Source organism: Prionailurus bengalensis, chromosome E4 (genome assembly GCF_016509475.1).
Source record: "Prionailurus bengalensis isolate Pbe53 chromosome E4, Fcat_Pben_1.1_paternal_pri, whole genome shotgun sequence".
NCBI lineage: Eukaryota > Metazoa > Chordata > Mammalia > Carnivora > Felidae > Prionailurus > Prionailurus bengalensis.
Window position 1 is genome coordinate 785,100 of NC_057360.1, and position 15,319 is coordinate 800,418.

The 15,319-nt window shown below is 49.4% G+C and overlaps 1 protein-coding gene across 5 annotated transcripts in view; it reads right to left on the minus strand.

Annotated features, from left to right (window-relative positions):
• Nucleotides 1-15,319, minus strand: part of NVL (nuclear VCP like) — a 90,901-nt gene that overhangs the window by 50,217 nt on the left and 25,365 nt on the right. For 4 of the 5 annotated variants that reach the window (XM_043568734.1, XM_043568737.1, XM_043568738.1 and 1 more), the window contains 4 exons: nt 10,448-10,751; nt 8,979-9,197; nt 8,122-8,226; nt 3,881-3,943 (listed from right to left, as the gene is read on the minus strand). In XM_043568734.1, the coding sequence (XP_043424669.1) occupies nt 3,881-3,943; nt 8,122-8,226; nt 8,979-9,197; nt 10,448-10,751 (691 nt within the window). The remainder of the gene's footprint in view (nt 1-3,880; nt 3,944-8,121; nt 8,227-8,978; nt 9,198-10,447; nt 10,752-15,319) is intronic. The other variant, XM_043568736.1, reaches the window with a different exon arrangement.

The window sequence follows — 15,319 nt, forward strand, 5'->3', positions numbered from 1 at the left end:
AAACAGAAGAAAATCCCACTATCTTGGCCTTTATGAAATATTTCAAATAAGGATCCTGTAGCTATCATTTCTAACTTCTTATTTGCCTTTCAGTTTTCAACCGTGATAACCTGGCTTTTGCAAACACCCTTATTGAAAACACCCTCCCTGGAGTCACCATGACCTTCTAATTGCCAAACCCAAAGCCCTACTTTCGGTTTCTCGTACGCTGTGGTTACTGACAAGATTGAAGAAACAGCCTCCTGGATGTTCAGGCTCAGAAAGTCTTGGGCGTCCTCCACCCTTACAAGACCAGTCTCCTCCTTCCCCATCCCCAGCAGTGTTTTACTGGGGTCAGGGACCCCACTGCTTGTCCCCAGGGTTTCCAGTGCCACCCCGAATCTCCTGAACTCCGGGCTCACATCCCTGTGTCTGCTGGAAGTCTCTGGACTCCTTGATTCTGAATCGCCCTACAGCAAACTCCTTATCTAATCCCAAGAAGTTTATCTTCCTCATCAGATCACCTCATCTCTCCCAGTCATTCCAGACTCTGCCACAGACCTCCTCCCCACCTTTCCCTAGGAAACAAGTCAGAACACAATGAGAACAAGGCTCAGTCCTCGGATGGGCAGGAATGGTGCGGATGTGGGACAGCGGGAACCCCCACTCACCGCTGGTGGAGGCGTAACAGCAACAGCCGTCTTGGGGAAAAGCTGGCAAAACTTTCTCTTTCAGGAGTGAAGATACAGCAATTCTCCTTCGGAGAACATACCCTCGGGGGAAAGAGCTCACTGATGAAAGTAAGGATGTATGTATGTAATGTTCGATCTGAGCATCAAGAAAGAAACTGATTTTTTTTAGAAGTGTGGTTCTGTTCGTTCAGCGGAATGCCACACGGAAAACTGATGAACTAGAGGTAAACACATCAACAGAGATAAGTATTACTGCGATCTAATGATTTACAAGAAACATACATTTGATCACTCAGATGACTAAATGTACTTCTCAGACATATCTGGTTTTCCCCAAAAGTTTCTGAAAACTGTCAGAGCCACAAAAGCGAGTGGAGGTCTTGTTAATATGGACTCCACTAGAGGGCGGGGCTGGCTGCCAGGAGGGCCAACCCCCTGGTTACAGGGTGGAACTTTCAGTGTCCCCCCCCCCCCCGCCCCCCCCCACCCCACACACCTCCAGGCAGGGGAGGGGGCCGGGAGACTGAATAGACAAAGGTCAATGACTCAGCCAATCATGGCTCCACAGAAACTCAAGGGCAGTTTTTGGTCCTTCCAGACCTGGGGAACCATGGAGCCAGGCCCCAAGGCCCATGAGACTCCAGGTTGGGACTGTGCCCTATGTACCTCTTCATTTTGCTCTTGATTCTTCTTCTTTATCATGTCCTTCAACAACCTGGTAAACACAAGTGTTTCTGGGAGTTCTGCCAGCGGCTCTGGCAAATTAATCAAAACTGAGGAGGAGTCGGTTGGAGCCTCTAATCTGTAGTCGGTGTGTCAGAAGCACAGGTGACAGCCTGGGGCCTGTGACTGGTGTCTGCCATGGGGGGTGGGGGACACTCCTGTAGGACCGAGTCCTCAGCCTGTGGAATCGGATGTCGTGTCCTGGTAGCATCAGAACTGAGCTGAACTGAGTCGGTTCTCAGACACCCTGCTGGTGTCCAGACTGCTCGAGGTCTTGTGACCACATACTTCCACAAGTTAGTCTGTGCTCCCGGGTAAGTGTGCTCCCGTCCCCTGCTCCACCGGTCCCTTAAAAATTACTGTCTTAACATCGAGTATCCAGTGAGTGTTCAAATTTCCAACTGCCTCATTAAACATTTTTGAAACACGGACAGTAATACTACATGTCGTTTAGGGATAAATATACATATGTAGTAAAAGCAGAAAGTACACAGAACAAAGACCAAATTCAGGATTATGGTGAATTCTGTGGGAGACAGAACAGGGGACGTGGTTAGGGAAGATCCAGGGGCTTTGCTGGGTGATAGATACGTTACTCTTCCTAATTTCTCACGTGCCTGGAACAGATCCTCAGAATGTGAAGCAAGGTTATGCCCTTGCTTACAGCCTCTGTCGGCTCTGGTATTCCGGAGACAACACCCAGCTCTGGCTGGGGATGACAGCCCCTCACTGTCAGGCAGAACTGTCCTTCCCGGCTTCCACCCGCAACAATCCTCTCCCTTCAAGGTTCCTTTCTAACACCTCCTCTGCCAGGAAGGCAAAAGAAGCACAAGGAAAGTAAAGACGTACATAGAAAGCCCGCAGGAAATGCTTAAGTACAAACCCTTATTTTAGGAGGAAAGTAACACATACGATGGGAACACATACAAACTGGTAAGGGGGAAACATTTAAAAAGCCTTTTGAAACAAACAATACTTTTTTTTTTTAAGTATGTTCCGCACTCAACCTGGGGCTCGAACTCACAACCTTGAGATGAGTCACATTTTCTACTGACTGAATCAGCCAGGAGCCCCCGAACGATACCACTTTTACTTCTTTGTCTGAACGCATTACAGAACGGAACGGTGTTTTTACTTCTCATAAGGACGAAGGGATAATACAATATTCAAAATCTCTAAAATCTGAGATATCACATAAACTGAACGCAGAGAGGAGTTGCTGTATAGTATTGTAGCATCTCCCCCCAGAGTACTCTTACTTTTTGAGACAAGTCATGCGAGCTACCGGACATCAGGATGAGGCAAGCACGCTGGGAGTCACGTAGCCCAGGCTCAAACCTCAGCTCTCCTCCCCCAGGGCCACTGGACTTTGGCCAAGGTGTGTGACACCTCCAGACTTGAGTTTCCTCATTTGCAAATCAGGAATCAGAGGAAACAATAACCTGCATCTCACAGGACTGGCACCGTGAACAAGGCAGGGGTTGGGGGCTGACCACCCACCCTGCTGTTGAAGATCCACGTGTAACTTTTTACTCCCCTAAAACTCAACTTGTGATAGCCTGCTGTTGACCTTTGGGAAGCCTTACAACATGAAGTCAACTGACTTTTGTCGGCTGTGTGTTCTATGTATCAAACTGTGAATTCTTACCATCAGGTCAGCTAAAGAGAAGGAAATATCAGTAGGAAAATCATAAGGAAAATACACTTACAGGACCGTATTTATTGAGAAGTCTCCGTACATAGGTGGGCCTGCGCAGCTCAAGCCCGCGTTGTTCAAGGGTCGGCTGTATATGTAGAGTGCTTGACGAATACACGGCACAGAGTATACGCTTTATTTATTTATTTTATTTTTCAGAGTACACACTTTAAAATGTCACCTGGGTGGCTGAGTCAGTTAATCAACTGACTCGATTTTGGCTCAGGTCATGATCTTGTGGTTCATGAGTTCAAGGCCCACACTGTGATAGTGCGAATCCTGTCAGGATTCTCTCTCTGCCCCTCCCTGCGCTCTCTCTCAAAATAAATAAATGATCTTTAAATAATTTTTAAAAGTAAAATAAAATGCCAACTTTTAAAAAAAGTTTATTTGGGGGGTTGGGGGGCGGGCAGGCAGGGCAGGGCAGAGAGAGAAGCAGGCTCCACACTGTCAGCACAGAGCCTGACTCGGGGCTCAAACCCACAAACCGTGAGATCATAACCTGAGCCGAAGTCAGATGCTTGACTGAATGAGCCATCCAGGGGCCCCTAAAATGTCAACTTTTTGATTATTTCCATTTTGTAGGAGGGAAAATAGAGGCTCAGAGCTGAAGAGACTCAGTTAAGAGAGCACTTAACACACTTCGTACAACAGAGCAAAGCAATGTCTTCACTCCTGCGCTGGAGACTTCACCAAAACGTCCCGTGTTTCCAGGACGCAGGGACGCTCTGCTCGTAACTGGAGCAGCCGTTACTTCTCATCTACGACCAAGGCTAACGCCACAACTTACCATATTCAGCAATTCGGGGCCCTTGACAGATATAAAGTTCAGTCCGGACTCATTTGCAACCGCCTGGTGAGAAAAAAACCAAGATACAAATCAGAAAAATTTACAGTAAACAGTAATTTGTGACAACACAGGACTTTTTGCAGTTTATACTGTGTCTCTCATCAGAGGAAGGAGATGAAAAGGAAAAGGAGAAATGGGTTAAAAAAAAAAATCAAAGAAACATGTACAACTTTCTAAGAATCACTCAGACGAGAAACCAGACAGGGTGATGTGGACCATCTGTGTGAAGGTGTTGCTCACACACACACGCTTACACACACACGTCTGGAGCCCGGCTTGCAGTTCCAGTGAAATCCCAGTCTGTGCAGCAAAGCGTGCCTTGCCCAATGAAAGCAATCGTTCACTCATAAACCGAAAGTCAAAAACCTCAGTATTAGTCTTGGCCACGGGTCAGCGCTTACAGATTACTTTCAGTAACGATTAAACTGCACGGCTCAAAGCCAACACGATCGTACGTGTAAAAGAACCCGAGAGAGGTCACCTGAGTGCCGAGAAGAAATGTGAATAAGTCACCAAGGATCAGGGAACAGAGTCCCTTCTCTCCCCGGAGCCTGGCCTCGGAGCTCCAGAGCCACACCCGACAGGAAGCTCGGCATCTCCTTCCGGACCTGATGTCTCAAATCCGTCATTTCCAAAGCAGGACGCCTGGATCTGTCCCAGCTCCCTCCACACCCCACGTCCCCAACTCCGACAGCTTTTAGCCCCAGACCCTGGTGGCCCCCTTGACCCTTGTCACATCATCCAATGCGTCTCCAAGTCCCGTCAGCCTGAGGCCGAAATGTCCGCGTCCCACGCTTTCTGCTCCTCCGCCACCCACCCCTCACGCAGACCACCTGGGTGTGCAAAGAAACCAAACCGAGACTGGACGAGACGACCCTCGCCGGTCCCCTTCCACCCTCACTTTCCTCTACCACTCACCAGAGTCCCCTTGTAAGAACGCCAATCACATCGTCTCCCTAGGACTCGCCTTCATCCCCGAGTACAACTTGAAATATTTACCACAGCTCACCAGCCTGTAGTCTGGGACACGGCGGTTCCCCTCAGTCCGCCCACTGGCTTTCTCGGGGTCCCTCCCCGCTTCAGGGCCAAACAGGCGGTCAAGGCCGCTACGCGGCTGGCGCCAAGCACCGTGGCCACCGCTGGCAGAGGGACGCACGTGGGCTGCCCGCACCGCTCAGCTTCCTCCGCTGGCCACCCGACACCGCGCGTGACGGAGAGTCAGGGCACATCGACTCAAGTCTGACTCCTCCGCATCAGCTTCCAGGCTTCCACGTGTCACGTGAGTGAGATTTAACCCACCGTGCCCGCCGGCATTTCCTGAAATTGCCGGAGATCTTCACCGTCTCCTACGTGGGACACGGTGACCCTACCGTACGTTTTCTTCCCGGACGTCACCATGAGCCTCACCTGCGGCGTCAGCAGCTGCCTGCGTCCGCACCAACGTCCCAGGTGACAGATGACGTTTATTAGTCACCAACCCACAGCGTGCTGGCTCCGGGAATCACACACCTGCACTTTCTGCTGCTCACGGACGTCCTCTGTCCTCGCGCAGAGGAAACTCACTGCGATGGGGAGTGAACCAAAGCAGGAAGACCAGCCCAAACCCTCATCTTCTAACCAGGTTCTGTCCAGCACGCGGATCCACAACTTTCCCAAGGTAACATCTCGCTTCTGCCATTCGAGGGCATTTCCTGCTATTTCTACTATTCTATTCTTCCAGGCATGAACCTCTTGGAGCATCTGAAGAAAGTGGTGAGCCCTCTCCCTGGAAAAAACACCGCGCGCATCCAGTGGGCTTGAGGCCCACCGGTGGAGTCCCGGGGAAGACTCCCTGCTCCGGACGAGCAAGGTGCCAGAAAGCTGACTGCACAGACAGGTGCCAAATTGCTGACAGTGAGGGGAGGCAGGAGCAGGGACAGGAGGATAATCTGCTCTGGGATCTAACAATATCCATGGATTTCAAATAACCCGCCTCCTTTCTGCCAGGAGCAGGGCTACTCAAAGGCAAATGTAACTCATTAAAAAACAAACGATACAAGGCACCCGGGCCAGGGAACTGCGTCCACCTGGTGAACTGACATGTTCACGTGCAGGACCTTCTTTCGGGCTACATTCTTCCCAAACTGCTGTCACGAAAACAGAGAACTACCTCTGCCGGTGTTCCCACCCCCCTCACAGCAATGCCTCGCAAGAGTACTGGAAGCGTTAAGCAAGGAAACTCAGTAATATCAGTACAAATAAGTTAGGAAAACGTCATGTATGTATTACACACGTGCACATGAATACATACGTGAGCCACTGGCACTGTGGGTATCTGATTATTTACGGAGCACTCACAAATTATTTGGCTGCTGTAGTACTTCCTAAAAAGTCCTTACTTTTAATTTCCTAGTTTAAGAGTAATTCAAATAGTTTAAAAAGTTGACAAAGGCTAAGTAAGCTATAGGTGGAACATCATACAGACATTAAAAACGACAGCTAACACGGGGCGCCTGGGGGGCTCAGTCGGTTGAGCGCTGACTCTTGATTTCGGCTCAGGTCGTGATCTCACAATTCGTGGGATCGAGCCCCGTGACGGGCTCAGCATCGGTGGCACGGAGCCTGCTTGGGATTCTCCCTCTCCCCCCCTCTCTTTCTGCCCCTCCCCCATTCACGCTCTCTCTCAAAACAAACTTTTAGAAAATTGTTGAAGCAAAAGGGAGACACATTATTTACAACCCTCTCTCCTCCACCTACTACGAGCCACTGCTTCACTTTGTTGTCAGCCCTTCTCGATGTGCTTCTGCGACGCGCATGTCAAGAGAACGTGCACCATAACTTTTACACGAATTCTCACAAATACGAGCTTTTTAAAAGTGCTTTTCTCACACAGCAATATTAAACATCTTCCCATACCAATATATGCACACGTCTGTATTTTCAATGTCTGTGTAGAATTCTATCGTAAAGGTATTCTATACTTGACGGAAATGACCCCCACTGAAACACTACACTGAACAGTCCTGTACTTAAATTTTTGTACCTCGACCAGTCATTTTATTAGAATGCACTTCTAAGTAATTTTTCAATAAAAGGGATGTTTTTAAAGCTTTCGACCTGTTCCACTTGATCAAAATGACCCATGACCAGATCACATCTGCTTCCTTACCAAAGTGCCTTCTAGACCGTCTGTGCGGATTCTACCCTGTCTCCTGAGTGTCTATCCTGCACACACTGAAGGAGTGACAGCCATTAACATTGCTTTTAACCTTTGACGGTCTGGGAGGCAAAAATGGTTTCTTACGCTTCTTAAGCGGCATTTTAAAAATTACCAGTGGGCTTTAAAGACTATACTTGTTGGCTTTCACTTTCTTTCTTTTAAAGTTTATGTATTTTGAGAGACAACCCAGGAAGGGGAGAAGCAGAGACAGGGAGAGACAGAATCCCAAGCAGGCTCTGCATTGACAGTGCAGAGCCTGATGTGGGGCTCGATCTCACAAAGCTGTGAGATCATGACCTGAGCTAAACCCAAGAGTCAGACACTCAACCAACTGAGCCACCCAGGTGACCCAAAAAAACAATTTTTTAAAATAACAACTGTAGGGAACAGCGAAGAAAACACTTAGGTTATAAATAACTACAGCAAAGCAGGAAACAAGGTCAGCTACTACAACTATGCGATAGTACTCGTTAAAAAGCCACAGTCACAGGGAATACGATACTTGTTATATTAAAATTGATGGAGCCATGGCTCATGTAAAAAACTTTTTCTTTCATGGGGGTGTCTGGGTGGTTCAGTCGGTTAAGTGTCTGACTTCGGCTCAGGTCATGATCTCGCGGTTTGTGGGTTTGAGCCCCGAGTCAGGTCTGTGCCGATAGCTCAGAGCCTGGATCCTGCTTGGGATTCTGTGTCTCCCTCCCTCTCTGCCCCTCCCCTGTTCGCTCTCTCTCCTCTCTCTCTCTCTCTCTCTCATAAATAAACATTAAATAAAAATTAAAAAATTTTTTCACTTCACAAATGTCCAATGATGTACCTTCTGTAATTAAAATAAAAGCGGGACACATTACTGAAAACTGTCAGTCTTACTAAAATGACCTTGTGAGAGAAATTATGTAAAACTAGCCCACTCTAACACATAGGCTAAATTCCCAGGACCCGACGAGACAGCAGGGGAGAAAACCCGCAGCTGCACTCAGCGCACCTTGGCCAGCAGCGTTTTCCCGCAGCCGGGCGGGCCCGCCAGGAGGACTCCAGCTGGGGTCACCAATCCGAGGGCTCTGAACTGATCGGGGTTACGTACCGGTGCCTGTAAAAAACAACGCCAGAGTCGATCCATTACGGATGTCCATTCACGCTGCGCGTCCACGTTCTCTCCAGATGCAAGCTGCCACCGTGACCATGGGGTCCAGAGGTAAGCACAGTGCCGGCAGGGCGCTTACCTCCGCGCCAAGCACGGGGTACGTGGTGATAAATCAAGTCCCTGCTCATGAGGAAATCACACCTAAACGTAAGTTCTGAAAGCACTTCAAACATAAAGACACAATACCTTCAGCATCCTAAAACCAAGGTTTTTAAAAAAACTACCCAAACTTCCAGGCTACGAAGCTTTCAGAAGGTGTCCTAGAGACGGAGGAGAGGCCGTGCTGTCCGTGGTCAGGAGCCAGGCACGCCCAGCCCCTGCACCTGCTCCTCTCCCAGCAGCTACACACCTCTACGTAGATCGTTCCTCATTAAAGATCAGTAAAGTGGAAAAGTAAGAGTGAATGAAAATCGATCCAGACTTTTATGAAACTTCTCTGACCCACAGGAGTGGGAGCGAGTTGAGAGAATATCTCTCAAATGGTCGGCTCTTGGTTAAAACCCAACTTTTTTTTTTTAATTCACTGCCACAGAATCCAAGCACAACCACAGAATGAGCCTAAAACAGACTTCGAAAGAACAAAACAGGTTGCTGGAGGCTGAACGATAGTACAGGAGAACACATGAGAGAAAACGTACAGTCCAGCCCACCTGCACCTGTCACACGGGCCAGCGCCGTTCCACGGCGGACACACCTACCAGGATGGCCATGGTGAGCTCCTCTCTGACATCTTCCAGGGCACCGATGTCTGCCCAAGTCACATTGGGGACAGTGACAAAGCCCTCCCTTTTGGCCGAGGGCTGGACGGAGGACAGAGCAACAATGAAGTCATTCAGTTCAACGCGCAGCCCTTGCAGCCGCTCCTCTGAGAGCGGGTCCTGGTTTCGCAGCAACGCCAGCAGCCTCTGCAATTCATCCTTAAAGGGAGCGATCGAAGGGAAAAGTGAAAAACTGCATATTTGTTGGAAAACTTATTTTTGTGCTTTTAAAAATTATTACTGCGATATTTCTTTAAGCTATAATGAACTACTGTGGATTTTCACAATTTTCTCCACTGACAGAAGCCATTTCTTTTACTCTGTGTGGATGAAGATTTGGCCGAGGAAAGGTCCACGGACTAGAACCAAATACGGGACAAGGACGTCCGTGTGCTAACAAGGGCCAGCTGTGGCAAACACGGGCGGCTGGTAACCGTCATTTCTGCAACTATTTCTTCCAGTTTTCATTTACAAATAATCACGAAGCAGCTGAATCTTGATGAAATTCAAACAAAGTTACTCTGGTGGCAGCAGAATTCAAAACAAGGTTCCTCGAAGGGCACTACGTGGAGCCCTGAGCTTCGGAGGCAAACAGACTCCCTGTTCTGAGGAGACTATAAAGGTGGGAGGAAAGTAACCCGGAGTCAGTCTGTCAAGTCCTAACTTCTGTGTGTCTCGTATCAGGAATACGCTTACTATTCTTTTTAACAGATGGACCGTGGCTCCAAGTGAGTGAGGAGGAAAAAGACAGCTGACGACCACGGACCGGGACCTGCTCTGGGAAGCAGCTGTGTGGCCCGGGCAGGCCATGGTCGCTTACGCTTCGTTCCTTCGATGACAGGGCCGTATGAAGCCCGCGCACGAAGTATGAACTCCTAGAGCTCACGGCTGCAGCGTTGACCTTGGACACACGAGTGCCCCCTCACGCACGTACTGTCCTCCAGAGCCGCGCGGCGCCGGCTCACGGACACAGGGCGCCAGAGGACCGTCCTGGCGCACCCGGCCAGAAGGTGACCAGGGAATACGACCGAGTGCCCGGCGCTCCTACAGCAGCCGACCAGCTCTCTCTGGCCAGGTCTGGAGGGTGGGCACCGCAGGCCTGTGGGCCGCACAGTCTCACGCCAGGGACCCCCGTGGGGGCACCGCTATGAAGTGTGGCGGCAGGGAGGCCACATGTAAATACAGGAGTGCGGCTAGGACTTCAGTTTACAAGATAGGCATGCGGTGGGGAGGCTTGCCAACCCCTGGTCCAGAGCCTCATAATCAATACCGTAAAAGGAATTTATTCAGGATCAGCTAAAAAAGTAAAACAATTTGTACTTTTGAAGCTACAGACATTCTGGGTGTGACTGATAATTAGTCTGTGGATAAAATGCCAATAAAACATAAATCATAAACCTCAACCATACCGACGCTTGCTGGGTGGCCGACACGAAGGACAGGTTCGGCACCTGCGGGGAAAGCTCCCGTGCTTCGGAAGCGGGCTTCGTTCCGATCCCGTCTCCCCGGCCTCCTCTGGAGAGCAAAGCTTCCATCTCGGGGTCGGCCCGCGGCTCGGGCAGCTTCATCAGGACCCTAGTGACCGCACACATGGCTGCCTCTCGGCAGAGCGCCATCAGGTCAGCGCCAACAAAGCCTGGAGTGAGGTGTGCCAAGTGGTGGAAATGAAAAGTTTCCGGAAGCCTTAGTTTTCTGCACAAAGTTCGAAGTATTCTGTAGGAAGGACAGGGAAGAACTTCAGCCTCCTTACCCACCAGAAAAAACAAGTCACCGAACACATCTGAGGTCAATTCTGCTTTTAGAAAAGATGAAATGGACACCTGCCGGAAATAAAAGTCACCAGACTCCGAGTAAACCATGAATTCCATCCATCACAAAAAGCTGTAGTGATACACCCCTTGCATCCAATTTTATATTAGGACGGTTACTTCTCCAACTTCACGGGATCGTGCGTATGCAGAAGTCCACTCGCCTGAACCACAACGTGGCACGGGCCAGTGACCCGTGGGCCTCCAGGTCATTATTATGAAGGAGTCCCTTAACAATCTGTGTAAGACCCAGTGAAGAAAGTGTGAAAGCGGGAACAATGGTTAGGGCGGAGGCTCTGAAGCCAGCTCTACCACACAGTGTCCTTGCGCGCCTCAGTTTCCTCACGCGCGAGCTATAGGAGCGCTCTGCGCAGGGTGAACACACACACACACACACACACACACACAAAGGCCTTCAGAACAGTGGCCGACCTACGGCGGGGGCCCAAGGGTTTGTTATTATTACCATTCACACACTGTGATATTCCAAATTAACTCAGACAAGGAAATACGTTTTGCAATTATCAAATTTGTGGCAGAGAGGAGTATTTTCAAGTGTCGAGCCAATGGACAGCGAATTACAGAAAAGTCATCTGAGATCACGTCAGTGAACCGGAGGGAAGCAGGTGAACATTACTGACCAGTGAAAAATCACTCAGGTACTTTACACACCAGCAACCCACAAAAGGCTCCATGACAGAACCATTTCCTGAAGACTCAGACCTTATTCACTGCATTGTAAAGGATACTAAGCAACTTCCAATGTTATGAAAAATAGCTCACACAAAGTAAGTGTCACCCGTTTCCCAGTTACAACTTGTATTTCTGAAAAAGTGTGGACACTTCCATTCATCGTACTCTGGGAACTCCAGAGGAGGAGAAAATAACCAGTAAGAGAGCTCCAGTTTCAAGATGGTAGATGTTTCAGCAACATTTCCTCTGCCGGAAAAAAAAAAAACACCAAGAGGCACAAACTAGTGAACGTAACTAGGAGTCTGCCTGGACACCCCCACCCCTGCCCCCGTTCTGGGAGGGAACTGCAGGGAACTTGCAATACAAGGATCTGCCTTTATTATTATTTTTTTAAAAATTTTTTTTCAATGTTTGTTTATTTTTGAGAGAGAGAAAGAGATGGAGCGTGAGTGGGGGAGGAGCAGAGAGACAGGGAGACAGAATCTGAAGCAGGCTCCAGGCTCTGAACTGTCAGCACAGAGCCCGACGTGGGGCTCGAACCCACAAACCGCGAGATCATGACCTGAGCTGAAGTCAGACGCTTACCGACTGAGCCCCCCAGGCCCCCCATGATCCGCCTGTATTCTTACAAGGACTTTAACCAGCTGTCAGCACTGGGCTTAGGCCACAGGCTTGAGTGCTGCTCTATACAGAGAGGTAGGGGCGCCTGGGTGGCTCGGTCGGTTGAGCGTCCGACTTCCGCTCAGGTCATGATCTCATGGTCTGTGGGTTTGAGCCCCACGTCGGGCTCTGTGCTGACAGCTCAGAGCCTGGAGCCTGCTTCGGATTCTGTGTCTCCCTCTCTCTCTGCCCCTCCCCTGCTCATGCTCTGTCTCTGTCTCAAAAATAAATAAATGTTAAAAAAAAAATTACACAGGGAGAGGTACTTATGCTGCTCGGATACTGAAAGAACAGGTGTTTGGGGGGTTCTGAGGTTTACACGTCTTCCTAGCAAAGAAGAGAAAGGCCTCTCAACACGGGGCTCTGTGTCAGCTCTAGCTGATGCTCTAAGGTCGGTAAATCCTTAAAAAGATTCTGTTAAGGGTTCCCAGAATAAATGATCCAGATTAATGCTATATTTGGCTATAAATAGGATGAGTTTTAACAAATTCTTTAAAAAATACACCTTTTATTTTGGAAGTTTTAGATTTACAGAATTATTGCAAAGACAGTACAGGGAGTTCTATGTACCACAATACCCCTCTCCTATTAGGACAGTTTTGAGAATTAGTGACCCAGAACTTTGTAGATCACCCCTCAATGGGGGACTAGTCTGATATTTTTATGGTGATTAGACTAAGTCAATGTATTTGGGGGAAGAAGACGACAGAGGTGAAGCATGGTCCCCGCTGGTCCCATCAAGGGTACACACTGTCGGCCCCCTCACCACCGGGATGCGAACGCTGACCACCAGGCCTTACGCCGTGTCTGGGAGGGTTTCCACCGTGGGGTTGTAATCCTTCGCCCTTTTCCGTACCGCACTCTGCAAATAAGTCAACGTGCCCAGCTCGCATTTTAGGGGTAGGCAGTGGGAGTCTACTTCCTTCAGGGCGGTGCGTCCACACACATTATTTGGAATTCTTCTGCACGAGAGACTTGCCTCTTCTCACCCGTTTAGTCAATCATTTATCCATACCAGCACAGGCCAAGAGATATCTGACTGCCTGTACTCTCCAACCACGTTTATCAAGAACAGAAGTAGAGAATAGTAAATGTCCAGGAGAGGACACAAAGCCAGAATCAACCTTTTTCAGAGAGGTGCGCTAACGAGAAGGAAGTGTATCTGTCTGGCGAGCTCCAAAGACCAGGAACGGGAGGCCTCAAAGTGCTGGACCATGGAAACTGGGGCCACAGCAGAGCCCAAAACCCAAGTGCTGGGAGTCGTGCGTGAGATGTGCTAAGACCCCACATCCTCCCCATGCCGCCTGCCAGCAGGAGAGGGAAGATCTGGGCACGCGCTCCACCAGGAAAACAGGGTGTACAGTTCCTCAGCATCCTTCCGACCTGCCTGTGTTGGAAGACTGGCAGCTAGACCCACAGCCCATGGTACGGTCTCAACACCTTCTCCTGAAAGATCTGAATCGACTCAACAAAACGCACCTTCAGAAATTGACCCTTGGAGGTTTCTAAGTAAAATGTTAGCTGGTCATCTGCTTTACAGGGGGGCCAAGCTTCAACAAAACAGCTTACATTGCAGATGTCCTATCAGCCGTGCTGTTAGAACAGAACCTCAGACGAGGACTCCCATTGGAGGACAGCAGCAACAGGAGACAACAGAATTCACACCAGACACTGCTGTTCCGACTTCACATCCACTATTTCCTACTGCCTCTCACCATCACATAAGGTAAGGGACAGACCCACACCCGCGCACAGGCACTTGGAGGAAACACAGAATGTGAAAAAAGTTGCAAGAAGGTTAGTAAATGACAAAAACGTGGCAATCGTGGATTCCAGAAAAGTTACAAAGGTAAAGAAAGGATGTGTGATCCTAACATGTGACTTGGGCTGGCAGCGAACAATCCCTGTGCAGATGAGACAGGAACACGCTACATGTGGTTATACTGAAAATCCGTAATGGTTTTATACCGCAAACTTATGGATGTGGTTCGGACATCGGATGTATCAAAGAACTATTAGTGAGCACGTAGGTTAAATAAAAAGTCTTCACCCGTTAGATTCTGAAGTATTATTGTGGAAACAATATGGCGCCCGAATTTTGCTTTAGACACTCCAGGAAAAAAGCATGGGGGACAGACAGAACAGGACTGAAACGGTGAGGATTGTTTGTGGCTGGGTCATAAGACCCGGGCTTCACCATCGTGAGGGTTTGAAAGGCATGTCTGTAAGTTCTCGGCTCTCCTCTTCTGGAGTCTGGGCTGACCTCAGCGGCTGGTCAACAGCACAGAGCAGTGGGACAGATGCTATGAGACCGCCCAGCTCTGAGAAGCCCAAACCGTCCCGTGAAGGGAGCCACACGGAGAGGGGAGGAGGGGAACAGGCATGGGGAGATGCAGCCGAGCCAGGTGAGACAGGCAGGTGTGCAGACGCGCACAGCCTGGCTGCTCCAAGCTCCAGCTGCCACCTCTACAACCACACGGGAGCCGGGCCGGGCACAGAACCGACCAGCTGAGGCCTTTCTAAATTCTCTACCCACAGGGCTTGTGAGAGACAATAAAATGACTGTTGCTGAAAGCCACTAAATTTTGCAGTGGCTTGTTCTGCAGTAACAGAAACTAGAAGAATTGTATCAGACTTCTTTTGTGTACGCTGGAACGTTCCGTAACAAGATACTTTCAAAGTCCAGGAAAACACCAAGAGCAACCTTAACATTTCTACGAGTCAGAAGCTGTGCTGGGTGTATTGATGCAATCCTTACGAGAAGCCTTTTAAAGCGGGGGTACTGTTCCCATGTAAAGATAAAACAAAGCACGTTACTATTATTACTTTGTTACAGGCAACCAAACAAAAGCTAGGATGAGTTAGGAATCTGGGAAAAGGCAGAGGGACGTGGGGCACCCGCCGCTACTTCCTCCGTCCCTCCCAGGTCCCCTCAGAGAAAACCAGCGGCACAGAGGCTCAAATCAGAAACCTGAAGGGCGCCCAGGTGGCTCAGCTGGTTAAGCTTTGGACTTCGGCTCAGGTCATGATCTCACGGTTCGTGAGCACAGGCCCTGCCCTGGGTGAGCCCTGCTTCTCTCTCTCTCTCTCTCTCTCTGCCTCTTGTGAGATTTCCTCTCT